Source organism: Triticum aestivum, chromosome 4D (genome assembly GCF_018294505.1).
Source record: "Triticum aestivum cultivar Chinese Spring chromosome 4D, IWGSC CS RefSeq v2.1, whole genome shotgun sequence".
Taxonomy (NCBI): domain Eukaryota; kingdom Viridiplantae; phylum Streptophyta; class Magnoliopsida; order Poales; family Poaceae; genus Triticum; species Triticum aestivum.
This window is the reverse complement of record NC_057805.1, coordinates 9478670-9506549: the sequence shown is the minus strand read 5'-3', so window position 1 is coordinate 9506549 and position 27880 is coordinate 9478670. Positions and strand designations below refer to the sequence as shown.

Below are 27880 nucleotides of genomic sequence, written 5' to 3'. Positions count from 1 at the left end.
ATCCAAATCAAATGATAAAAAATTTCATCAATTCCTTGTGTAATCTATGAAAGTGGCATATATTTACCCTGATTAGTCAGCTTGATCGATATATCTCATTTTTGTATTATTGTAATTTGTATTCGATGAAAACTTTATAGCGCAATTCCACATACACTTCTAAATAGTTTTTATTTAATCTTTTAAGGGTTAACCTTGCATCTTAATAGTTGCAAGGTTACCCAACCATTTTATTTTGCAAGAAACTTCTGATCTTTCATCAACTATCAAGATAGTATAAAGAACATCAGAAGTATAAATTACATCCAGATTCGTTGACCACTTAGTGATGAATACAAGCACCGAAGAGAGCCAAAAGCGCGCCGCCGTCATCGCCCCTCCCTCATTGGAGCCAGGTTGCCCAACTGTTTCACACCAAAAGAAAGATATGAAGAGGCAGAAGCAGACGGATTGAGAGTGACAGCTTAGTAGTGCATCATAGTTGGTTGGTAAAATCTCCAATACCACGCGGAATCTTGAAATTATTTTGTATCTATTGTATACATGGACTATTTTGGTTAAATTTAAATGCAGGTCTACATTTTCTTCCGTTGCAACGTACTAACATGTCCCTATATGTGCTAGTTTTAATTGTATAAATTAATCGCCCTAGTGATCAAGATCTACAGTATGATGCGACCAGATCCGTTGTAACCGCCGATCGACTCTCTGGGTCTCTGACTGATTTATAGGTTAATTAACGCCTAGTAACGAGTGATGCATCGGGTTAAAAACTCAAAAGTTTGTGCTCTCTAATCCACCGAAGTAGTGGTTTAATCCGCCAGTTAACGCAAAGCATGCACGTGACCATCATGCATATATATGTAGGCGTGCAGGTCACGTCATGCATGCCCCAATGCCTGCACGTGATTCACTGTCGCCGTGGATGAGCTTCACCAACCCAGACGAGTACAATAAATAAATAAATAAATAAATAAATAAATATATATATATATATATATATATATATATATATATATATATATATATATATATATATATATATATATATATATATATATATATATATATATATATATATATACTTCCGAGGCGGCAGACACGGTGCACACATTGGGTCATGGCGTCACGTGATTTTTGACTCGATGATCTCTGCCTAGATGAGATCTACTGTCTCTCACTGCCTCCAGTACAATGTAAAATCTCTCGCAAAAAAAAAAGTACAATGTAAAATCAGTGGTGCCTTAATCGTCGACAGCTGCAACTAGTACGTTTCTACAAAAAACTGCAGCTATGTAAAAGAACTAATGGAACGGAAGCGCATACAAAATATTCACATGCACTGTCAAGAAGCAATAAGACCAGGAAATGTCTACTTGCTTCCCACGATCGCTAAGCCTCGAACAAGCCCATATTTTGTACAGTCCTTTATGCATAAGTTAACAACACTTGAAAGTATAACATTGAGAGGAACGTCTAATTGGTGCTGCACTTAATGGTAAATTGTGATCTGAACTATTGAGGTTAGTTAGACAGTGCATACTCAATTAAATTTTAGAAGCAATGTTATTTTCATATATCTCTTTCCTATAATTCGTCACACATAGTTTATGCAGAAATTCCGAATTTTTATTTGTCATTTCCTACATCAAAATACTTGATACGCATGTGATCACGATGCATGGCTAGTATCTGTCACAACTGCGACTGCAGAATTGTATACAATCGCAGGGAGTTTTGCACTCCCAAAATGGTATGGAGATCCACAATATGTGGGGACACTTAAACCACTGTCAGTTTTTAACTTAGCGAATGTCACCATAGTGTGGATGTACATCTAGATCTGAAGCAATGGCGTGGCTACATAGATATGTTTATCAAGCTCGTGATCCTGATCCGAAGCAACAAGATCACATAAATTAAGTTTGGCAGCATGCACTTGCCTGATGGGTTCACTTCCAGAATTCAAAATTCCATAGTACTACCTCCGTCCGGAATTAACCGTTGTTGAAATGAGCGTAACTAAGCGTGTTTTAGTGTGTAAATACACTCATTTCAGCGACAGTTAATTCCGGACGCGGACGGAGGGAGTGTAGGCGCTCAAACAACCCGGTGGTGCCTAACATGCCTATAAATTGCCTCCCTTCACTCCATCTCATTCCACACCCAACCCACACAAGAACCCTAGACACCAAACCAGCTTTCCTTACTCTCGAATCTCGATCAGCATGGCCAAGGCAAACCCTTCATATTACCAAACCACCGCTGCGGTTAGCGCACCGGTCCAGTACCAGGAGCATCTCTTCCACCTGTTTGTGCAGCAGCAGCTCGAAGCAACAAATGGTGCTAACCAGCTCATTACAGTGAACCCAAAGCTTCCCCAAGGGTTCGGTGTCACCGTTGCTACTGACTGGGACATCCGTGATGGTCCTGAAATCACGGCAAAAGTTGTTGCGCGTGCACAAGGCCTGCATCAAGGGTCCGGCAAGAGCAGCGGAGCCTGGTTTATGTCGTTCAACACAGTGTTCACCGATGAGAGGTTCGCCATGCATGCATTTTTCAGAAAATGTTCCCTTTGAACTTATGTTGCCATACTTATTTCTTTTTTGCGTGTGTGATGCTTACAAACTTGTGTTTTAGGTTTAAGGGGTCCTCCCTCAGTGTGCAAGGACATTTGGTTTCCGACGAAGGCGAATGGGTAGTTACGGGTGGAACTGGCGAGTTCGCTTTTGCACAAGGTGTTGTCACCTACAAGAAAATCAAGGAATTGGCAGGTGGAAACATCAGAGAGCTTCGTTTCCGTGTTGTGTGCTTCAACTTCCCAAAGCCGGTGAGATTCATTTTTCCTCGTCTTCTTTCTTAATCTATTAAATTGTGGAAGCTTAGCTAGCTAATTTGTATTTTTGTCATGGTTTGGACACATGCAAAATGTGAGTACATCATTCTACTTCTAATTAGCTCTAACACACACACACACACATGTATATTTATGTGCAGAACACCCTGACAAAGGTTGGGCCGTGGGGTGGGAATGGAGGGACACCATTTGAAATCCCACAGGCAGAGCTACCTCAGCGTCTAGAAAGTGTCACAATTCAGAGTGCCGAAGTTATTGATTCCATTGCCTTCACCTACATCGGCCTAGACGGCGCAAGGCGGACAGTCGGTCCATTTGGTGGCGGCGGCGGGACTAAGCAGCCGGTGAGTGAAATTTTGGATTTGTTGAATAATGGGCTCAGGTCATGGATCACATATAGAATAATGTTGACAATCTGACACCACATATTTACTCCCTTGTGGTGCTTAATAACACTAGGAGCGAAGGCAAATAATATATGGTGTTATAATCACTTGCACATTCCTTCCCTTACAGATCCTGCAGCTTGGTCCTTCGGAGAGCCTGAAGGAAATATTTGGCACAACCGGTAACTTTCTAGGATTGAATATTGTCACATCACTTTCCATTGTCACCAATGTTAAGACATATGGACCATTCGGAAAACAATCCGCGGGTAATACCCCTTTCCGTACCACTGCGCCAGACCGTCACAGCATTGTGGGCTTCTTCGGGCGGGCTGGCCAATTTGTTGACCAGCTTGGAGCTTATGTGCGCCCAACCCCAAATTAGTAGAAGCAAGTGTTTCTTAAGAAGACCTAGTGCTTTACCCGTCATCTTTCCGCTTCTCAGTGTTCCAGCAATAAGAAGGGCGGCATATATATGCTGTCCTAGTCTCATGTACTACTTGCTTTCATTTTTATCTTCTATGCCTTTTGGCTATCGGCTCGGTGTGGCCTTAGAAATAAAGTTCTTATTAATAAGAGTGTTGAATGTAATCTTATCCCTGCGTCATGTTCAATATATGTGCTAATGAATATAGCTTATTGATAAGAGTGTTGAATGTAATCTTATCCCTGTGTCATGTTCAATATATGCACTAATGAATATAGTGAAGTACTGCTACGGGCTGCACATACCTGATATTTGGGAGAGCCCATCAGACATAATAAAATGAAAGTATATTCTCATCAAGCATGCATCGTTAAAAAATAATATGGGCATTGCAACATCATGCTTATTCATAAAAGATAGAGGATCAAACTCTCAAAATTCTCAAACACGAACTAACCACTTGGTCATGAGCCTGCTTCAAAACTGTAGTTGCCTAATAATATAATTAAGGAATTTTAAAACTACCGAAATAAACTATCCTAGCCTAGCCTCCATGAGCAATGGACAGGTTTTTATGAGTTGAGCCTCCACATCTCAAATAAAATGTCAAACTCCCAATGGCTATCTAGGTTACTCCACACAGTTAGAGAATGTAGTTCTTGATCCAATGTGCACGACAACATGAAGTGGTTACATGTACTTTGTGACTGTATTGATGACTTGAGTACATATGGATTCTGTCTAAGAGACCTTTGAAAAGTTCGGTAAGAAGATCAAACTTCTATGATTAGATTGTGAAGGCGAGTACCTGAGCTACGAGTTTGATGATCACCTGCAAAGTCGTGGAATAGTTCCACAACTCACTCCTCTAGGTCTAGCACAGAGAAACAATGCACCAGAATGGATGAATCGCACCTTGTTGGACATGGTTCGGTCGATGACGAGTCAATCTGATACTCTGATCTACCGTTGACATTATGGGGTTGTGCTCTAGAGATGGCGAATTTCACAATAATTAGGGTGCCACCAATTAATGGAGAAAGGCGAAATAGGTTGGAGTATATACCAAGAATTAGACTCATATGATTGATATATATGGTTGGCATACTCGTATACAACCCAGCCCACATCCGGATGCAAGCATCGATCTGGCACCCTGCATGCATTTGCACTATAATAATCTTGCATCTTCATATGCATCTTTTCTCTCGAGAAGATGCACTTGGGCCATCCGTTCCAAACTGGAAACAATACATTTTGAACATCTGATCTGATCTGACCTCGTGTAGAGAAACTTTCAGCTAGTTTATAGCCAATTGTGATGAGCTACGCCATCGTCATTGCTAATCTCGTGCAAGGCAGTTGTCATGGGAACTTGGGAATCGCATACTCAATCTGATCTAGTTGGCCTATTGCCGCGAGCATTTCTTGTACATGACGCCATCGTCAGTATCAATCACGTGCAATTTGGAAGTTGCATACTCAAGCTGATCAAGTTTGTCGTGCTCCAGCCTTGGTTGAGTATTTCTCACCTAAGTCACCTTACAAATGCCACGTACAGTTCACGTATCACTTAAGATCCAGTATGGTGTACTTTTGGTGGACAGGATGCACCCAAAATTTACAATATTATTATATTTTCATTGTATTACGATGAACACCCAAAACCGGAAACAAGCTATTCATATTCCCTCCTGTCCTTTTTACTCCGCGTATTAGATTTGTGTCAAGTCAAACTTCGCAAAATTTGACCAAATTTATGTTAAAATATATAACTACATTCCATAATGAATCCAACAATATTGGTTTGGCATTGTGAATGTTGATACTTTTTTCTATAAACTTGATCAAAGTAAAGATCCTTTGACTTCGGTCAAAACTTATATGCAGACTAAAAAGGACCGGAGGAAGTATGAACAGTTCTGTGATGGCCGTCAAACAACATTTATCTATGCTATTTGCCATATTTCGAGGTGCATTTCTTGTACATACCCAAAAAAGGTTTCACCCGCTTTATAAGCAACCATCACCAAATCATCCAATACAACGTACACACTCAAGGAAAGATACAAAGACGCTGAAACCAGTAACACTACACCATACAACTCCAAGCCAACAACACATGAACAATAAGCATCACTATGGAGTCGCCGGGGCCTTCAACCGTGGACAAGCTACCGCAATGAGACGAAGCCGTGCATGATGAAGCATGGGCTCCAAGATGGCGCCTTCAGGAAGGGAACGATACCGAAGCGCTGCCACCGCTCAATCCAAGGATCAATGTTTGCCACGGAGCACCACGATGAACAATGAGAACCATAACGACACCTTCAAGAAGGGGATGACTCCAGAACGCTGCCGTCGACGGCATGGCAAGTCAGAATGAGTTTTCATCCCAACCAACACTCGTCATCCCCAAATTATGGTACGGTCTACCGCACCACCGCCATCGAACGTCACACCCTGGCCACCACGCCGCCCACACGGCCATGGTCACAAGACAGTGCCCGAGCCACATTCTCCGCCCCTGAGCACCGTGGCCCCCACCACCAATGCTGTCGTCCCGGTATCCATGGCACCAACTCCATCCCTGCCCCAGGATGTAACCAAGATGAAAAAAGGGATGGGCGGGAAGGCACCTTCTTCCCTGCCCCTGAACAGCACTAGGTCCATGCCCGGCCAGAGCTGGCATACACCCCCCCGCCTTGCCCCCACCCTAGCAAATGCGAGCTCCCCGGTGGAACACCGCCACTAGACGGGAGGCAAGGATGACGTCATGGCCCCTTGAAACAGATCACCCCTCAACGGTGGACAGATAGGGGAAAAGTACAGCCCTTTGGCGCATCCTGCACAAGCACAACTTGGGAATGGAGTGGAGACAACCACATGAGCCACTCGACAACAGATAGATGCCAGAGCACGCCCAGCCGCCGCTGCAGAATGACCCGAACCACCACCATGCGCCACATCCACGCAGTCGCAGCCCACATCCACGCAGTCACAGCCCACATCCACGCAGGGACCCAAAGGGCCACTACCACCACCCCGCGTTGCACCCGACGAATAGGGGTCAAATCCGGACGAATCTGACTAGACTGGTGCCCAACACGCACCTCCACCTGATCTGACGCCGCTTCAGCCAAAGAGCTGAGGAGGGAGAGGCCGATCACCCCCGTCACTCCACCACCCTCACTAGTCGTATGCCACTACAGGGGCAGCCGCCCGTGACCCATGCCGCCAATTGCTCGCCCCGCATGAGGCCATATCAGGCTGGGTCGCGCACCGCAAGCCATCATCTCTGACCTGAGCGGGCACCCTGCTACGTCGCCCGTCACACCGCCTGTTAGAAATATGCCCTAGAGGCAATAATAAATTGGTTATTATTATATTTCCTTGTTCATGATAATCGTTTATTATCCATGCTAGAATTGTATTGATAGGAAACTCAGATACATGTGTGGATACATAGACAACACCATGTCCCTAGTAAGCCTCTAGTTGACTAGCTCGTTGATCAATAGATGGTTACGGTTTCCTGACCATGGACATTGGATGTCGTTGATAATGGGATCACATCATTAGGAGAATGATGTGATGGACAAGACCCAATCCTAACCCTAGCACAAGATCGTGTAGTTCGTTTGCTAAGAGCTTTTCTAATGTCAAGTATCATTTCCTTAGACCATGAGATTGTGCAACTCCCGGATACCGTAGGAATGCTTTGGGTGTACCAAACGTCACAACGTAACTAGGTGGCGATAAAGGTGCACTACAGGTATCTCCGAAAGTGTCTGTTGGGTTGGCACGAATCGAGACTGGGATTTGTCACTCCGTGTAAACGGAGAGGTATCTCTGGGCCCACTCGGTAGGACATCATCATCATAATGTGCACAATGTGACCAAGGAGTTGATCACAGGATGATGTGTTACGGAACGAGTAAAGAGACTTGCTGGTAACGAGATTGAACAAGGTATCGGGATACCGACGATCGAATCTCGGGCAAGTACTATACCGGTAGACAAAGGGAATTGTATACGGGATTGATTGAATCCTCGACATCGTGGTTCATCCGATGAGATAATCGAGGAGCATGTGGGAGCCAACATGGGTATCCAGATCCCGCTGTTGGTTATTGACCGGAGAGTCGTCTCGGTCATGTCTGCGTGTCTCCCGAACCCGTAGGGTCTACACACTTAAGGTTCGGTGACGCTAGGGTTGTAGAGATATTAGTATGCAGTAACCCGAAAGTTGTTCGGAGTCCCAGATGAGATCCCGGGAGTCACGAGGAGTTCCGGAATGGTCCGGAGGTAAAGATTTATATATGGGAAGTCTTGTTTTGGTCGCCGGAAAGGTTTCACGCATTATCGGTATTGTATCGGGAGTGCCGAAAGGGGTCGGGGGTCCACCAGCCCCGGGGGGGGGCACATGGGCTGTAGGGGTGTGCGCTTTGGCCTATATGGGCCAAGGGCACCAGCCCCAAGAGGCCCATGCGCCAAGAGATAAGGAAAAGGGAGAGTCCTAAAGGGGGAAGGCACCTCCGAGGTGCCTTGGGGAGGATGGACTCCTCCCTGGCCGCACCCTTCCTTGGAGGAAGGGCCAAGGCTGCGCCCCCCCTCTCCCTTGGCCCTATATATAGTGGGGGGAGGGAGGGCAGCAATACCCAAGCGCTGGCGCCTCCCTCTCCCTCCCGTGACACATCTCCCTCCTCCCGCAGCGCTTGGCGAAGCCCTGTTGGAATCCCGCTACTTCGACCACCACGCCGTCGTGCTGCTGGATCTCCATCAACCTCTTCTCCCCCCTTGCTGGATCAAGAAGGAGGAGACGTCGCTGCTCCGTATGTGTGTTGAACGCGGAGGTGCCGTCCGTTCGGCGCTAGGATCATCGGTGATTTGGATCACGACGAGTACGACTCCATCAACCCCGTTCTCTTGAACGCTTCCGCTCGCGATCTACAAGGGTATGTAGATGCACTCCTTCCCTCTCGTTGCTAGTAAACTCCATAGATTGATCTTGGTGATGCGTAGAAAATTTTGAATTTCTGCTACGTTCCCCAACAGTGGCATCATGAGCTAGGTATATGTGTAGTTCCTATGCACGAGTAGACACACGTAGTTGTGGGCATCGATTTGTCAATTTACTTGCCGTTACTAGTCTTATCTTGATTCGGCGGCATCGTGGGATGAAGCGGCCCGGACCGACCTTACACGTACTCTTACGTGAGACAGGTTCCACCGACTGACATGCACTAGTTGCATAGGTGACTAGCGGTGTCTGTCTCTCCCACTTTAGTCGGATCGGATTCGATGAAAAGGGTCCTTATGAAGGGTAAATAGAAATTGGCATATCACGTTGTGGCTTTTGCGTAGGTAAGAAACGTTCTTGCTAGAAACCCATAGCAGCCACGTAAAACATGCAACAACAATTAGAGGACGTCTAACTTGTTTTTGCAGGGTATGCTAGTGATGTGATATGGCCAAAAGGATGTGATGAATGATATGTGATATATGAGATTGATCATGTTCTTGTAATAGGAATCACGACTTGCATGTCGATGAGTATGACAACCGGCAGGAGCCATGGGAGTTGCCTTAATTTATTGTATGACCTGCGTGTCAATGAAAACGCCATGTAATTACTTTACTTTATTGCTAACCATTAGCCATAGTAGTAGAAGTAATAGTTGGCGAGACAACTTCATGAAGACACGATGATGGAGATCATGGTGTCATGCCGGTGACGAAGGTGATCATGCCGCGCCTCGAAGATGGAGATCTAAGGTGCAATATGATATTGGCCATATCACGTCACCTTATGATTTGCATGTGATGTTTATCATGTTTACATCTTATTTGCTTAGAACGACGGTAGCATAAATAAGATGATCCCTCACTAAAATTTCAAGAGACGTGTTCCCCCTAACTGTGCACCGTTGCGAAGGTTCGTTGTTTCGAAGCACCACGTGATGATCGGGTGTGATAGATTCTAACGTTCGAATACAACGGGTGTTGACGAGCCTAGCATGTACAGACATGGCCTCGGAACACATGCGAAACACTTAGGTTGACTTGACGAGCCTAGCATGTACAGACATGGCCTCGGAACACAAGAGACCGAAAGGTCGAACATGAGTCGTATAGTAGATACGATCAACATGGAGATGTTCACCGATGATGACTAGTCCGTCTCACGTGATGATCGGACACGGCCTAGTTTGACTCGGATCATGTATCACTTAGATGACTAGAGGGATGTCTATCTGAGTGGGAGTTCATTAAATAATCAGATGAACTTCATTATCATGAACATAGTCAAAAGGACTTTGCAAATTATGTCATAGCTTACGCTTTAGTTCTACTGTTTAAGATATGTTCCTAGAGAAAATTTAGTTGAAAGTTGGTAGTAGCAATTATGCGGACTGGGTCCGTAAACTGAGGATTGTCCTCATTGCTGCACAGAAGGCTTATGTCCTTAATGCACCGCTCGGTGTGCTGAACCTCAGCGTCGTCTGTAGATGTTGCGAAACATCTGACATACACGTTTTGATGACTACGTGATAGTTCAGTGCGTAATGCTAACGGTTTAGAATTGTGGCACCAAAGACGTTTTGAAACGTCGTAGAACATATGAGATGTTCCGAAGACTGAAATTGGGATTTCAGACTAGTGCCCACGTCAAGAGGTATGAGACCTCTGACAAGTTTCTTAAGCCTGCAGACTAAGGGAGAAAAGCTCAATCGTTGAGCATGTGCTCAGATTGTCTGAGTGCCACAATCTCTTGAATCGAGTGGGAGTTAATCTTCCAGATGAGATAGTGATGGTTCTCCATAGTCACTGCCACCAAGCTATTAGAGCTTCGTGATGAACTATAACATATCAGGGATAGATATGATGATCCTTGAGCTATTCGCGATGTTTGACACCACGAACGTAGAAATCAAATAGGAGCATCAATTGTTGATGGTTAGTAAAACCACTAGTTTCTAGAAGGGCAAGGGCAAAAGGGATACTTCATGAAACAGCAAATCATTTGCTGCTCTAGTGAAGAATCCCAAGGTTGAACCCAAACCCGAGACTAAGTGCTTCTGTAATGAGGGGAACGGTCACTGAAGCAGAACTACCCTAGATACTTGGTAGATGAGAAGGCAGGCAAGGTCGAGAGAAGTATATTGGATATAAATTATATGAATGTGTACTTTGCTAGTGCTCCTAGAAGCACCAGGGTATTAGATACCGGTTCGGTTGCTAAGTGTTAGTAACTCGAAATAAAAGCTGCGGAATAAATGGAGACTAGCTAAAGGTGAGATGACGATGTGTGTTGGAAGTGTTTCCAAGGTTGATGTGATCAAGCATCGCATGCTCCCTCTACCATCGAGATTGGTGTTTGCGTTGAGCATAAACATGATTGGATTATGTTTATCGCAATACGGTTATTCATTTAAGGAGAATAATGGTTACTCTTTTTATTTGAATAATATCTTCAATGGTCTTGCACCTAAAATGAATCTCGATCGCAGTGATACACATGTTCGTGCCAAAAGATATAAAATAGTAATGATAGTACCACATACTTGTGGCACTGTCATTTGAGTCATATTGGTATAGAACGCATGAAGAAGCTCCATGTAGATGGATCTTTGGACTCAGTCGTTTTTGAAAAGATTGACACATGCGAACCATGTCTATTGGTATATATGCATGAAGAAACTCCATGCAGATGGATCGTTTGGACTCACTTGATTTTGAATCACTTGAGACATGCAAATCATACCACATGGGCAAGATGACTGAAAGGCCTCGTTTTCAGTAAGATGGAACAAGAGAGCAACTTATTGGAAGTAATACATTTTGATGTATGCAGTCCAATGAGTGCTGAGGCATGCAGTGGATATCGTTATGTTCTTACTTCACAGATGATTTGAGTAGATGCTGAGTGTATTTACTTGATGAAACACAAGTCTGAATTATTGAAAGGTTCAAGTAATTTCAGAGTGAAGTTGAAGATCGTCGTGACAAGAGGATAAAATGTCTGTGATATGATCATAGAGATGAGTATCTGAGTTACGAGTTTGGCACACAATTAAGACATTGTGGAAAGTGTTTCACAATTAATACCGCCTGGAACACCACAGTGTGATGGTGTGTCCGAACATCATAACTGCACCCTATTGGATATGGTGCATACCATGATGTCTCTTATCGAATTACCACTATCGTTTATGGGTTAGGCATTAGAGACAACCGCATTCACTTTAAATAGGGCACCACGCAATTCCGTCGAGACGACAACGTTTAGAGAAACCTAAGTTGTCGTTTCTTAAAAGTTTGGGGCTGCGATGCTTATGTGGAAAAGTTTCAGGCTGATAAGCTCGAACCCAAAGCGGATAAATGCATCTTCATAGAATACCCAAAACAGTTGGGTATACCTCCTATTTCAGATCTGGAAGCAAAAGTAATTGCTTCTAAAAACGAGTCCTTTCTCGAGGAAAAGTTTCTCTCGAAAGAATTGAGTGGGAGGATGGTGGAGACTTGATAAGGTTATTGAACCGTCACTTCAACTATTGTGTAGCAGGGCACAGGAAGTTGTTCCTGTGGCACCTACACCAATTGAAGTGGAAGCTTATGATAGTGATCATGAAACTTCGGATCAAGTCACTACCAAACCTCGTAGGTCGACAAGGATATGTACTACTCCTGAGTGGTACAGTAATCCTGTCTTAGATATCATGTTGTTAGACAATACTGAACCTACGAGCTATGGAGAAGCGATGGTGGGCCCATATTCCGACAAATGGTTAGAAGCCATGAAATCCGAGATAGGATCCATGTATCAGAACAAAGCATGGACTTTGGTGAACTTGCCCGATGATCGGCAAGCCATTGAGATAAATGGATCTTTAAGAAGAAGACGGACGTGGACGGTAATGTTACCGTCTATCAAGCTCGACTTGTGGCAAAGAGTATTTTCACAAGTTCAAGGAGTTGACTACGATGAGATTTTCTCATCCGTAGCGATGCTTAAGTCCGTCGGAATCATGTTAGCATTAGCTGCATTTATGAAATCTGGCAGATGGATGTCAAAACAAGTTTCCTTACCAGTTTTCGTAAGGAAAGATTGTATGTGATACAATCAGAAAGGTTTTGTCGATCCTAAGGATGCTAAAAGGTATGCTAGCTCCAGTGATCCTTCCATGGACTAGAGCAAGCATCTCGGAGTCAGAATATACGCTTTGATGGAGTGATCAAAGTTTTTGGGTTTATACAAAGTTTGTTAGAAACTTGTATTTACAATAAAGTGAGTGGGAGCGCTACAACATTTCTGATAAGTATATGTGAATGACATATTGTTGATCCGAAATGATGTAAAATTTCTGGAAAGCATAAAGGGTTGTTTGAAAGGAGTTTTTCAAAGGAAGACCTGAATAAAGCTGCTTACATATTGGGCATCAAGATCTATAGAGATAGATCAAGACGCTGATGATACTTTCAAAGAACGCACACCTTGACATGATTTTGAAAGAGTTCAAAATAGATCAGCAAAGAAGGAGTTCTTGGCTGTGTTACAAGGTGTGAGTATTGAGTAAGACTCAAGACCTGACCACAGCAGAAGAGAGAGAAAGGACGAAGGTCGTCCCCTATGCTTTAGACGTAGGCTCTACAGTATGCTATGCTGTGTACCGCACATGAAGTGTGCCTTGCCATGAGTTGGTCAAGGGGTACAATAGTGATCCGGGAATGGATCACATGACAGCGGTCGAACTTATCCTTAGTATCTAGTGGACTAAGGAATTTTCTCGATTATGGAGGTGAAAAGGAGTTCGTCGTAAAGGGTTACGTCGATGCGAACTTTGACACTAATCCGGATGACTCTGAGTAGTAGACCGGATTCGTATAGTAGAGCAGTTATTTGAAATGGCTCCAAGTAGCGCGTGGTAGCATCCACAAGATGACATAGATATTCGTAAAGCACACACGAATCTGAAAGGTTCAGACCCGTTGACTAATAACCTCTCTCACAAGCATAACATGATCAAACCAGAACTCATTGAGTGTTAATCACATAGTGATGTGAACTAGATTGTTGACTCCAGTAAACTCTTTGAATGTTGGTCACATGGTGATGTGACCTGTGAGTGTTAATCACATGGTGATGTGAACTAGATTATTGACTCTAGTGCAAGTGGGAGACTGTTAGAAATATGCCCTAGAGGCAATAATAAATTGGTTATTATTATATTTCCTTGTTCATGATAATTGTTTATTATCCATGCTAGAATTGTATTGATAGGAAACTCAGATACATGTGTGGATACATAGACAACACCATGTCCCTAGTAAGCCTCTAGTTGACTAGCTCGTTGATCAATAGATGGTTATGGTTTCCTGACCATGGACATTGGATGTCGTTGATAACGGGATCACATCATTAGGAGAATGATGTGATGGACAAGACCCAATCCTAAGCCTAGCATAAGATCGTGTAGTTCGTTTGCTAAGAGCTTTTCTAATGTCAAGTATCATTTCCTTAGACCATGAGATTGTGCAACTCCCGGATACCGTAGGAATGCTTTGGGTGTACCAAACGTCACAATGTAACTGGGTGGCTATAAAGGTGCACTACAGGTATCTCCGAAAGTGTCTGTTGGGTTGGCACGAATCGAGACTGGGATTTGTCACTCCGTGTAAACGGAGAGGTATCTCTGGGCCCACTCGGTAGGACATCATCATCATAATGTGCACAATGTGACCAAGGAGTTGATCACGGGATGATGTGTTACGGAACGAGTAAAGAGACTTGCCGGTAACGAGATTGAACAAGGTATCGGGATACCGACGATCGAATCTCGGGCAAGTACTATACCGGTAGACAAATAGAATTGTATACGGGATTGATTGAATCCTCGACATCGTGGTTCATCCGATGAGATCATCGAGGAGCATGTGGGAGCCAACATGGGTATCCAGATCCTGCTGTTGGTTATTGATCGGAGAGTCGTCTCGGTCATGTCCGCGTGTCTCCCGAACCCGTAGGGTCTACACACTTAAGGTTCGGTGACGCTAGGGTTGTAGAGATATTAGTATGCGGTAACCCGAAAGTTGTTCGGAGTCCCGGATGAGATCCCGGACGTCACGAGGAGTTCCGGAATGGTCCGGAGGTAAAGATTTATATATGGGAAGTCTTGTTTTGGTCGCCGGAAAGGTTTCGCGCATTATCGGTATTGTACCGGGAGTGCCGAAAGGGGTCCGGGGGTCCACCAGCCCCGGGGGGCCACATGGGCTGTAGGGGTGTGCGCCTTGGCCTATATGGGCCAAGGGCACCAGCCCCAAGAGGCCCATGCGCCAAGAGATAAGGGAAAGGGAGAGTCCTAAAGGGGGAAGGCACCTCCGAGGTGCCTTGGGGAGGATGGACTCCTCCCTGGCCGCACCCTTCCTTGGAGGAAGGGCCAAGGCTGCCCCCCTCTCCCTTGGCCCTATATATAGTGGGGGGGAGGGAGGGCAGCAATACCCAAGCCCTGGCGCCCCCCTCTCCCTCCCGTGACACATCTCCCTCCTCCCGCAGCGCTTGGCGAAGCCCTGTTGGAACCCCGCTACTTCCACCACCACGCCGTCGTGCTGCTGGATCTCCATCAACCTCTCCTCCCCCCTTGCTGGATCAAGAAGGAGGAGACGTCGCTGCTCCGTACGTGTGTTGAACGCGGAGGTGCCGTCCGTTCGGCGCTAGGATCATCGGTGATTTGGATCACGACGAGTACGACTCCATCAACCCCGTTCTCTTGAACGCTTTCGCTCGCGATCTACAAGGGTATGTAGATGCACTCCTTCCCTCTCGTTGCTAGTAAACTCCATAGATTGATCTTGGTGACGCGTAGAAAATTTTGAATTTCTGCTACGTTCCCCAACACCGCCATCACGGCGCCGACGTCGCCCAACACCGATGCACTGCTACGTTGACGTGCCCGTCACCTAGCGCGGCACCCAGGCCCGCGTCGAGCCACCCGCACGAGGGGACGAGAACTCCTTGTCCCCGGCCGTGCCGACCGGCCTTTGCTCGGTCGCGTCCTCTGGTAGCAGCAAGGAAGGGCAGGAGCGGTGGGGGGCTCCAAAGGTGGTGGCTAGGGTTAGCTTCAAACGCTTGTGGGAGCGTCGCGAGAGGTGGGAGGGAGGGGAAAGACCGCACTTCATGTACATCGCACCATCCTCGCGTGCAGTTAACATAGGAACTTACCATTCGGCACAATGGTTAGCTACTTCAAAGCAATGGGAAAAAACATAGGAACTTGAGACTTGCATATTCAGAGTAATCAAGTTGGCTTTGGTACCATGGTTGCACATGCTGGGGAGCTACTATTGGACGCTCTTTGTGTCAAATAGAAGGGTTGTCGCACAAAGGGCCTCATCTTGGTGGGTCGGATCATCCTTGAACTGTTGCGCGAGTCCGGAGCGAGCAAGCCAAATGATAGTATAGCGAACTGGGGCTACTGTAGCAATCATATTTTTTAACTGTTGAGATTTTTTTAAACGCCAACATATTTTTGAACACTTATTGAAAATGTAAATATTTCAATGACAAACATTTTTTGAGAAAGTATTTTTTTAAATGAAAACATGTGTTGTATTTGTGCAGAATTTTCGAAATTCTTAACAATTTTTAAAACATGGTGTAACACGGATATTTTTTGAATCTGTGAATAATTTTTAAAAATAGACTTTCTAAATTTGGAACAATATTTGAAATAAAAAAAATTTAAACGCGGTGATTTTTGAAATTAAGAACAATTTTTAAAATGTCCAAAAAGTCGAAGTTTTTTTGGAAAAAAATTCCAAAGAAAACCGGTAAAACAAAAAACATAAAAATGCCAAAACCAGTAAAAGAAAAAATTGGTTAAAACCTTCTAAAATGCTCCGAAAACCATGCTGGTAGCAATTCTTTTGTTAAATGGGCCGACCTATCTCATTTGTGGGTCACTTGTGCCGCCTGTGCGAAGGAGAAAGCCGCAAATAGGAATTGCCCACGTGTTGGACTATACTAGTAGCAATATATGGGCACATATAACAACAGATCGTTTTGTGTTTGGGAAAATAAAATAGTACTATTATTGTTGCCATATTGAGACAAGTCTACAATAACATATATCCCTAGACTGGTGCCTGCTAGCTAAGAAGGTTGGGCCAGCTAAGTAAAAAGAAATGAGAAAACAAATAAAATGGATGAAAAAAATAGTTTGGCATGGTTTTAGTACCTTTCCAAAACCGGAAGAGTGATCCTACGCTACCTGGGCTGGCCCAAACCACGTAGCGAGCAATGGGCGGTGCGCGTGGAATTCTCTAATTAAGGCTTATTGCGTCAAGTTGTCTATCAAACACATAGGAACAAGCGAGCGAGCATGTAACCGAACCATTTAAAGCCTTAGCTAGGTTTTTCTCTGCTGGACTCCACCAGTTTTGGGAACGGTTTCTGAACTGTTTATCTTTTTGGAGGGGGTTACTAGTTTTTCAGTTCTTCCAGTTTTCTTTTGTTTCTTAAACAACATATTTTGGAACCTTCTAGTAGGTTCATGATTTTTTTTATGTTTGATCATTTATGGTTTTCACCTTTTTCTGTTTTTACTTTTTTTTTCTAATTTTTCTGTTAATGTTTTTCATAAATTTATGGTTTTGGAATTTTGTTTTTTTAATTCCTAATTTTGTTCACGTTTTATAATTTTAAAAAAAAAATGTTTCAAAATTGGTATCACAAATTCAAAATTTAATTTCCCCCAGAATAAAAAATCCGTTTTCAAAAGTTTTCATAAATTAAGAAAAGTTCACATTTCCGTAAAAAGTTTGGGGGATTTCAAAAAAAATTCTGTTCTATAAAAACAGAATTTAAAAATGTTTCCGTTTTCTAAATTTGTTCATGGATTAAAAAAAGTTCATGCTTTCAAAAAATGTTCAGGTATTTTAAAAAGTTCGCATTTTCAATTTTTGGTTCATGGGTTTCAAAAAATGATTTTGTTTCAAGCAAAATCAGATTCGTAAAATGGTCGCATTTTTCAGGAAATTGTTCTCAGAAATGTTCATACTGTTCCAAATTTCAAAGATTGTTCTCATTTTCAAAAATTATTCACGGAGTCCAAAAACGTCTGGGAATTTAGAAGTAACGAGTTTTTAGAAATTTATTCATAACTTTGAAAAATATTCGTGTTTCAAAAAAATCTTTTTTGATAAAAAAAAGACGTTCAAAATTTTCAAGAAATGTTCAGATCTGTCACTGCCTATAGTTCTCGAAACTCTGTCTGCTCATTTGGTTACAAAAGTTCAGTGGTTTTAGTGGCTAGGCGAGCGCACCTAACAACAGGAGGTCAGGAGTTCAAATGCTTCATCATGCGCACAGATTTTATGATTTTTTGCTTGTACAGTTCCAAGAAATGGGTCTGGTGCCAAGGCTATGTATGTGTGTGTCGCGAGTCTATTTGCCGCATTAAGAAGCAAACAGGAGCTCCCGATGCGCATTTGCAGGGCTACCTAAGTGTGCGTCACGAGTCTATTTGCTGCAAAATGCGGCAGATATGAGTTCCTGGTGCGCGTTTGGTCGACAACTGTCGACCTTTGCGGTAAATCGGAAACGCCATTATATTATTCTAAACTTGCTAGGCTGTCGGGTGCCGGCTATGCTGAAGAAAACAAAGGCTGCTCTGTTCAATGCTTCAGCCCACTTAGAAAAATCTAAAGAGAGGGCGTTTTGCTGGCTATGGCCTGTGTTCCGCTTCGATCTATACATGCTGGTGTTAAAAAAAACATATACACACATGTTCACAGATTCAAAAAAGTTCATGTTTTTGAAAAATGTTCAAGTATTCCAAAAAATGTTTGCAATTTCAAAAATTTGTTTGCGGATTAAAGAAATCATTTAAAAACTTGTTGTTAGATGCAAAAATTGTTCCGGTTTTTCAGGAAATTGTTCCTAGAAATATTCAAGTTTTTCAGAATTTCAAGAATTGTTCCAATTTTCAAAAATAGTTTACGGGATCCAACAATAACAGGGAATTAAAAATGAGTTCTGTAATATTTATTGGTAAATTTTTTAATTATCTGCGTTTCAAAAAATATACATTTTGCGTAAAAAGACACATTCAAAATTTGCATAAAAATGTTCAAATCGATCGCTGCTTATAGTTCTTGAAAACTCCGTGCTGCTCGTATGGTTACAAAAGTTTAGTGGTTTCAGTGGCTAGGTTTGAGCGCGTAACAACATGAGGTCAGGATTTCAAATCCCTCTTCATGCGCACGGATTCTGTAATTTTTTTCTTGTACAGAGCCAGAAAATGGTGGGGCAGCAAGGCTACGTATGTGTGCATCGCGAGCCTATTTGCCGCAAAGTGCGGCAGATAGGAGCTCCCAGTGCATGTTTGCAAGGCTACATATGGGTGCGTTGTGAGTCTATTGCCGCAAAATGCGGTAAATAGGAGTTCCCAGTGCGTGTTTGGTCTGACAAGTGACGGCCTACGCGGTAAAAAGGACACGCCATTATTCTAGGCTTGCTAGGCTGTGGGCAGTGCTGAAGAAAAGAAAGCCTGTTTTGTTTAAGTGGCTTTACTAGGCCCCACGTAGAAAAATCTAAAGAAAGGGCGTTCTTCCAGCTACGGACTGTGTTGTGCTTTGCCATATACATACATGCTGGTCCAAAAAATGTATATACACACATGTTCAAAAATTCAAAAAAAAAAGTTGTGTTTTCAAAAAAAGTTCATGGATTTCAAAAAATGTTCGCATTTTCAAATTTTGTTTGTTTATTGTAAAAAGATGTTTCAAAAATTGTTCTCAGATTCAGAAAATGTTTCTGTTTTCAGGAAATTGTTCTTAGAAATGTCCGCGTTGTTCAGAATTTCAAACATTGTTCCCGTTTTAAAAATTGTTCACGGGGGGTCCAAAGTTGTTCAGAAAATTCAAAGTTAATCGAGTTTTAAGAATTTATTCATAATTTTAGAAAATATTCACGTTTCAAAAATAATCATTTTTCATAAAAAAACACGTTCGAAATTTTCAATAAATGTTCAAATCCGTTGCTGCTTACAGTTCTTAAAAACTTCATGCTGCTCATTTGGTTACAAAAGTTCATGGTTTCAGTGGCTAGGTGCTCGAGGTCAGGAGTTCCAATCCCTCTTCATGCGTACAAATTTTGTGATTTTTTGCTCGTACGGTACCAGCAAAAGGGCCGGGCAGCAAGGCTGCATATGTGTGCATCAAGAATCTATGTGCCGCAAAATGCGGCAGACAGGATACCCCGGTGTGTGTTTGCAAGGCTATGTATGTGTGTGTCGCGAAGTCTATTCGCCACAAAATGCGGCAGATAGGAGTTCCCGGTGCGCGTTTGGTCGACAAGTGTCAACCTACGCGGTTGAAAGAGCATGGTGCCCCATGTGTGGTTTTGGTAATTGATGATATTCTCTATGGACTACTGATTGCCTTGAGTTATATTCGTAGGATTTGTCCATAGGCACTTCTTGAAGTCCATCTGTTGGTTTCAATTAGTTTACGTGGTGACCAAGGTGTTATTCAAGGAATTATCCAATGATTGGGCATAGAGAAGACATGATACAAGGTTGATCACGACTAAGTCAAAGAATGAATCAAGTTGATCAACACACAAAGCGTACAAGATGTACCGAGGGGATTAGGTGATCCCATGGTATGGTAAGCATTGTCCATTACACTTTGTGTACTAACCCATGGTCTACGTGAGAGTGCTATGTGGGGTTAGGTATATTTCCATGGGTTTGCGTCAAGAGGAAGATCTCACACAACCCATGAAGGATGACATCAAGTGGTGATCGTCATCAAGGTTGCGGTGTGCAAGTTCAGGGGTGCATTGCAAAGAGATCAAGGGCTTGAAGCTTACCGTTCATTGTGGTGGCAATGGACTTGTGAAGATGTGCGGAAGAGTGGCTCACCCATAGTAGAGTATGGGGGAGCAATCAACTAGCTTCATCGAGCCAACGCAATCAAGAAAGATGGTCCAACTTGAGGAAGTCAAGATCGTCATCATCTAGCTCAAGTGGACTATGTGCAAGATAAAGGTTTTCCATTGATACATTTTCTATTTTAACGGTCCCGCGGTGATAGTTTGGAGACCGGATTATAGGATCAATTGACGTACTATCAAGGGGGCTCTCAAGTTAGTAGCTTGATCGTATCGTTCGTAGAGAGCTCAAACCATTACATCCTTGCATCATCTTCCTTGATTCTTGTTTGCTGTTTCTCTTTGTCAGTTTTAGAGGTTATGATCATCTTCATGACAAGCTCAAGTTCATCAAAAACGGAGTTCATATATGCATCTTCTATGATGTTTACGATGTTAGAGTTTTTGTCGGTTCTTCATTCATAGAGGTTTCACACCTCTATATCATAGGCATACTCCCCCTGCCACTTCTACTATCACTGTTGGATGGTATTTGTCGTCATCTATCCAACAAGCTTGAGTTTGCTCAATTCGAAGCTCATTTGCAAAAGTTATGGCAGTTTAGGTTTTATTGTATCCATCTGTTTTCTGTGCATGTGTCCTAAAAGCCTCAAGCGGCAGTACCGCTTTTGGCAGCGGTAGTACCGCTTATAAGCGGTAGTACTGTTGTCCAGTTCCGCATGTACTACCGCTGCTTCTGGGGACTCGACTTTTCATGTCGGGGTTGCATGGCAGTGGAACGGTAGTACGAGCGGTAGTACCGCTTATAAGCGGTAGTACTGCCCGCCCACTACCACTCCACTTCCGCTTACTTCTGGACTCGTTATGCTCGCAGTGGTGGTAGGGTGGCAGTGGGTGCGCGACACTACGGCTTCTAAGCCGTAGTGCCGCTCTCTTGAGCGGTCGTACTGCTGTTGTGGTACTGTCTCTCTCATTTGTTCCTACTCTGCCTTTGTGGGCTCCTGAGCTGCAACCCCAAGCAGTTGTATCGCTGGGGCGAGCGGTAGTACCGCTCCGGCAGCACTACCCCCTCGAGACTCCTCGCCATTGCACTGCTCTATGGGTACTGTCGTCCGAGCGGTAGTACCATGATACGTCTCCAACGTATCTATAATTTTTTATTGTTCCATGCTATATTATATTCTGTTTTGGACATTATTGGGCTTTATTATACACTTTTATATTATTTTGGGACTAACCTATTAACCCAGAGCCCAGTGCCAGTTCCTGTTTTTTTTTCCTTGTCAGTGTTTCGAAGAAAAGGAATATCAAACGGAGTCCAAACGGAATGAAACCTTCGGGAGAAGTTATTTTTGGAGAGAAAGCAATCCAGGAGACTTGGAGTGCACGTCAGGGGATCAACGAGGAGAGCACGAGGCAGGGGGCGCGCCCACCCCCCTGGGCGCGCCCTCCACCCTCGTGGCTCCCCTTACCGACTTCTTTCGCCTATATATCTCTATATACCCTAAAACCTTCGGGTAACAGAATAGATCGGGAGTTCCGCCGCCGCAAGCCTCTGTAGCCACCAAAAACCAATCGGGACCCTGTTCCGGCACCCTGCCGGAGGGGGGAACCCTCACCGGTGGCCATCTTCATCATTCCGGCGCTCTCCATGACGAGGAGGGAGTAGTTCACCCTCGGGGCTGAGGGTATGTACCAGTAGCTATGTGTTTGATCTCTCTCTCTCTCTCGTGTTCTTGAGGTGATACGATCTTGATGTATCGCGAGCTTTGCTATTATAGTTGAATCTTATGATGTTTCTCCCCCTCTACTCTCTTGTAATGGATTGAGTTTTCCCTTTGAAGTTATCTTATCGGATTGAGTCTTTAAGGATTTGAGAACACTTGATGTATGTCTTGCGTGGGATACCCGTGGTGACAAATGGGGTATTCTATTGATCCACTTGATGTATGTTTTGGTGATCAACTTGCGGGTTCCGCCCATGAACCTATGCATAGGGGTTGGCACACGTTTTCGTCTTGACTCTCCGGTAGAAACTTTGGGGTACTCTTTGAAGTACTTTGTATTGGATTGAATAGATGAATTTGAGATTGTGTGATGCATATCGTATAATCATACCCACGGATACTTGAGGTGACATTGGAATATCTAGGTGACATTAGGGTTTTGGTTGATTTGTGTCTTAAGGTGTTATTCTAGTACGAACTCTTGAATAGATCGATCAGAAAGAATAACTTTGAGGTGGTTTCGTACCCTACCATAATCTCTTCGTTTGTTCTTCGCTATTAGTGACTTTGGAGTGACTCTTTGCTGCATGTTGAGGGATATTTATATGATCCAATTATGTTATTATTGTTGAGAGAACTTGCACTAGTGAAAGTATGAACCCTAGGCCTTGTTTCCTAGCATTGCAATACCGTTTACGCTCACTTTTATTACTTGTTACCTTGCTGTTTTTATTTTTTCAGATTACAAAAACCTATATCTACCATCCATATTGCACTTGTATCACCATCTCTTCACCGAACTAGTGCACCCATACAATTCACCATTGTATTGGGTGTGTTGGGGACACAAGAGACTCTTTGTTATTTGGTTGCAGGGTTGTTTGAGAGAGACCATCTTCATCCTACGCCTCCCACGGATTGATAAACCTTAGGTCATCCACTTGAGGGAAATTTGCTACTTTCCTACAAACCTCTGCACTTGGAGGCCCAACAATGTCTACAAGAAGAAGGTTGTGTAGTAGACATCAAGCTCTTTTCTGGCGCCGTTGCCGGGGAGGCTAGGTAAGCGGCACTCACACCCCGTCAACTAAGCTCTTTCTGGCGCAGTTGCCGGGGAGGTGAGTGCTTGAAGGTATATCTTTAGATCTTGCAATCGAATCTTTTAGTTTCTTGTTTTATCACTAGTTTAGTTTATAAAAGAAAACTATAAAAAAATGGAATTGAGTTTACCTCATACGCTTCATCTTTTTAATATCTTTCGTGAGTATGATGGAAAGGAAAATTGTGCCAAAGTGTTAGAAGAAGAATGCATTAAAATGTTTGGCACTACATCTTTGAATGATGAGCATGATTGCAATGTTGTTAGTATGAACTCTTTGAATATCCATAGTACTAATGATGATTGCACTAGTTATGATGAAAATGTCTCCTATAAACATGTCAATTTTTGTGGAGTGCATTGGGTTTGCAAGTACACACCAAATAGGGAAGATAGATATTGCAAGAGGCATAAGCATTTGGAAACTAAATGGTTGCAAGAAAGGCTAAATGTTAGTGCTGAAAATTTAAAATTTCTTAGCCATACTTGTGAACTTTGCAATGAACATGGTCATTTAAATATCAAATGCAAATTGTTTCATGATCGAATCGTGTCCAAAAATTGTGATGACTTGATTTCCCTTGCACATTATAATGAACTTAGTTTGCTTTTGGGTTATGAAGAAATGAAACGTCAAACTAAGATTATTCCAGAATATAACCTCGAGAAATTCCTCGATATTGATCTAGAAGAAATTTATATGTATTGTGCGGTGAATTGCATTGAAAATCCTTATATTGCCAATTACATAAAGAAAAGAAAGCAAATAGAAGATGAAGAGAACACTCATGAAAGGGAAGAGACTTCCCAATATCCTCCTATTATTTCTTATGATGAATCAGGTAACGAGGAGGAGCTTTCTATTCAACCAATCTCATCAATAAGGAGCTCAAAAAATAGGGATAAACCCGTACATAATGTGAAGAAGAAAAGAAAAAAAGAAGAGAGGTAAAAAGATATCTCTCCCAAATAATGTTGCTCCTATTATTGTTGTGCCTCATGAAAATGAATCAAAAATAATTGAGGAAGATGATGCACTTGATGATGATCTCGTTATGCCTATTGCTTGTTGTGATGATTATGATTGGGAAGATAATGATACTTCTTATGATCTTGAAAATCCTTTTGGCACTTGCTTGGAAGAATATGATAATTACTATACTATTGGTGCTATCCATACTATTAATGAGAGTGATTATGCTTATTATATGAAAAAGGCCCAAGCTTGGGGATGCTATGTTTGATGAAGATGATGTTTTTGAGAATATATTTGCTGCAATTAATGTTTGTCCCAAGCTTGGGGATGCTACGTTTAATGAAGATGATATTTTTAGTCTCCCAAGTTTTGATATGCAAATTTATAATAATGATAGCATGCCTCCTACTTATGATGATTATATTGATGAAAGTGGGTTTGGAAGAGTGTCAACTTTAGGAAGTAATGATCCCACTATTTTGGAGGATATTGAATCTTATAATATTTATGAAAGTGGATTTGGAGAGGTCATGACTTTATTCAGTGATGATTCCACTATCTTGGAAGAGGTCTCAATTGATTATGATGAGAACAAAGTTGCTACTTATGATGATTATTGTGATGATACTTATGCTATAAAAAGTAGTGATGATTATATTTATAAAACTTGTCATGATTATGAGTACCCTTTTTCTGAACATTACTCTTTTAATGTGGAAACAATTTATAGTATTCGAGTCTCTTATGATACTCCCACTATTCCAAAAGACAAGAATTTTGCTTATGTGGAGAGTAGTAAAATTTCTATGCAAGTAGATCATGAAAAGAATGCTTTAGGTGCTGGTTATATTGTTGAATTCATTCATGATGCTACTAAAAATTATTATGAGGGAGGAATATATTCTTGTAGGAATTGCAATAATATCAAGTTTCCTCTCTATGTGCTTAAAATCTTGAAGTTATGCTTGTTTTACCTTCCTATGCAAGTTGATTCTTGTTCCCATAAGTTGTTTGCTCACAAAATCCCTATGCGTAGGAAGTGGGTTAGACTTAAATGTGCTAGTCATATTCTTCATGATGCTCTCTTTATGTTTCAATTCTTATCTTTTATGTGAGCATCATTGAAATCATCATGCCTAGCTAGGGGCGTTAAACGATAGCGCTTGTTGGGAGGCAACCCAATTTTATTTTAGTTTCTTGCTTTTTGGTTCTGTTTAGTAATAAATAATACTTCTAGATTCTGTTTAGATGTGGTTTTATGTTTTAATTAGTGTTTGTGCCAAGTTAAACCTATAGGATCTTCTTGGATGATAGTTATTTGATCTTGCTAAAAATTGCAGAAACTTTATGTTCACAAAAATAATTGTTAAACATCACCAGAACGTGATAAAATATTGATTCCAATTGCTGATGATCAATAAACAAATTGTATAGGTCGTCCTATTTTGGCTGAATTTTTGGAGTTCCAGAAGTTTGCGTTAGTTACAGATTACTACAGACTGTTCTGTTTTTGAGAGATTCTGTTTTTCGTGTGTTGTTTGCTTATTTTGATGAATCTATGGCTAATAAAATAGTTTATAAACCATAGAGAAGTTGGAATACAGTAGATTTAACACCAATATAAATAAATAATGAATTCATTACAGTACCTTGAAGTGGTGTTTTGTTTTCTTTCGCTAACGGAGCTCACGAGATTTTCTGTTAAGTTTTGTGTTGTGAAGTTTTCAAGTTTTGGGTAAAGGATTTGATGGATTATGGAACAAGGAGTGGCAAGAGCCTAAGCTTGGGGATGCCCAAGGCACCCCAAGATAATCTAAGGACACCAAAAAGCCAAAGCTTGGGGATGCCCCAGAAGGCATCCCCTCTTTCGTCTACTTCCATCGGTAACTTACTTGGAGCTATATTTTTATTCACCACATGATATGTGTTTTGCTTGGAGCGTCTTGTATTATTTGAGTCTTTGCTTTTTAGTTTACCACAATCATCTTTGCTGGACACACCTTTTGAGAGAGACACACATGATTCGGAAATTATTAGAATACTCTATGTGCTTCACTTATATCTTTTAGAGCACGGTGGTGGTTTTGTTTTATAGAAACTATTATTCTCTCACACTTCACTTATATTATTTTTAGAGTCTTAAACAGCATGGTAATTTGCTTAAATAATCCTAATATGCTAGGTATTCAAGACTAGTAAAAAAACTTTCTTATGAGTGTGCTGAATACTAAGAGAAGTTTGATGCTTGATGATTGTTTTGAGATATGGAGGTAGTGATATTAAAGTTGTGCTAGTTGAGTAGTTGTGAATTTGAGAAATACTTGTGTTGAAGTTTGCAAGTCCCATAGCATGCACATATGATAAACGTTATGTAGCAAATTTGAAACATGAGGTGTTCTTTGATTGTCCTCCTTATGAGTGGCGGTCGGGGACGAGCGATGGTCTTTTCCTACCAATCTATCCCCCTAGGAGCATGCGCGTAGTGCTTGGTTTTTGATGACTTGTAGATTTTTGCAATAAGTATGTGAGTTCTTTATGACTAATGTTGAGTCCATGGATTATACGCACTCTCACCTTTCCATCATTGCTAGCTTCTTCGGTACCGTGCATTGCCCTTTCTCACATTGAGAGTTGGTGCAAAATTCGCCGGTGCATCCAAACCCCGTGATATGATACGCTCTTTCACACATAAACCTCCTTATATCTCCTCAAAACAGCCACCATACCTACCTATTATGGCATTTCCATAGCCATTCCGAGATATATTGCCATGCAACTTTTCACCGTTCCGTTTATCATGACACGTTCATCATTGTCATATTGCTTTGCATGATCATGTAGTTGACATAGTATTTGTGGCAAAGCCACCATTCATAATTCTTTCATACATGTCACTCTTGATTCATTGCATATCCCGGTACACCGCCGGAGGCATTCATATAGAGTCATACTTTGTTCTAGTATCGAGTTGTAATCATTGAGTTGTAAATAAATAGAAGTGTGATGATCATCATTTTCTAGAGCATTGTCCCAAGTGAGAAAAAAAAGAGAAAGGCCATAAAAAAGAAGAAGGCCCAAAAAAATGAGAGAAAAAGAGAGAAGGGACAATGTTACTATCCTTTATACCACACTTGTGCTTCAAAGTACCACCATAATCTTCATGATAGAGAGTCCCTTGTTTTGTCATTTTCATATACTAGTGGGAATTTTTCATTATAGAACTTGGCTTGTATATTCCAACAATGGGCTTCCTCAAATGCCCTAGGTCTTCGTGAGCAAGCAAGTTGGATGCACACCCACTTAGTTTCTTTTGTTGAGTTTTCATGCATTTATAGCTCTAGTGCATCCGTTGCATGGCAATCCCTACTCCTTGCATTAACATCAATCGATGGGCATCTCCATAGCTCATTGATTAGCCTCGTTGATGTGAGACTTTCTCCTTTTTTGTCTTCTCCACATAAACCCCATCATTATATTCTATTCCACCCATAGTGCTATATCTATGGCTCAC

The 27880-nt window shown here is 42.3% G+C and overlaps 1 protein-coding gene across 1 annotated transcript; it reads left to right on the top strand.

Moving 5' to 3' along the window:
* Positions 1 to 2152: 2152 nt before the first annotated feature.
* On the top strand, positions 2153 to 3839 carry LOC123099379 (myrosinase-binding protein 1). The gene is made up of 4 exons (XM_044521550.1): positions 2153 to 2539; positions 2641 to 2830; positions 2998 to 3201; positions 3374 to 3839. The coding sequence occupies exons 1-4, from the start codon at positions 2229 to 2231 to the stop codon at positions 3626 to 3628; spliced, it is 960 nt and encodes a 319-aa protein (XP_044377485.1). The 5' UTR covers positions 2153 to 2228; the 3' UTR covers positions 3629 to 3839.
* Positions 3840 to 27880: the final 24041 nt, after the last annotated feature.

Excerpts from the sequence above, each read along its gene's own strand:
- LOC123099379 (XM_044521550.1), top strand. The coding sequence starts at position 2,229 with ATGGCCAAGGCAAACCCTTCATATTACCAAACCACCGCTGCGGTTAGC. Across the intron at positions 2,540-2,640 it reads ACAGTGTTCACCGATGAGAG|GTTTAAGGGGTCCTCCCTCA; the intron begins GTTCGCCATGCA and ends CTTGTGTTTTAG. Across the intron at positions 2,831-2,997 it reads GCTTCAACTTCCCAAAGCCG|AACACCCTGACAAAGGTTGG; the intron begins GTGAGATTCATT and ends ATTTATGTGCAG.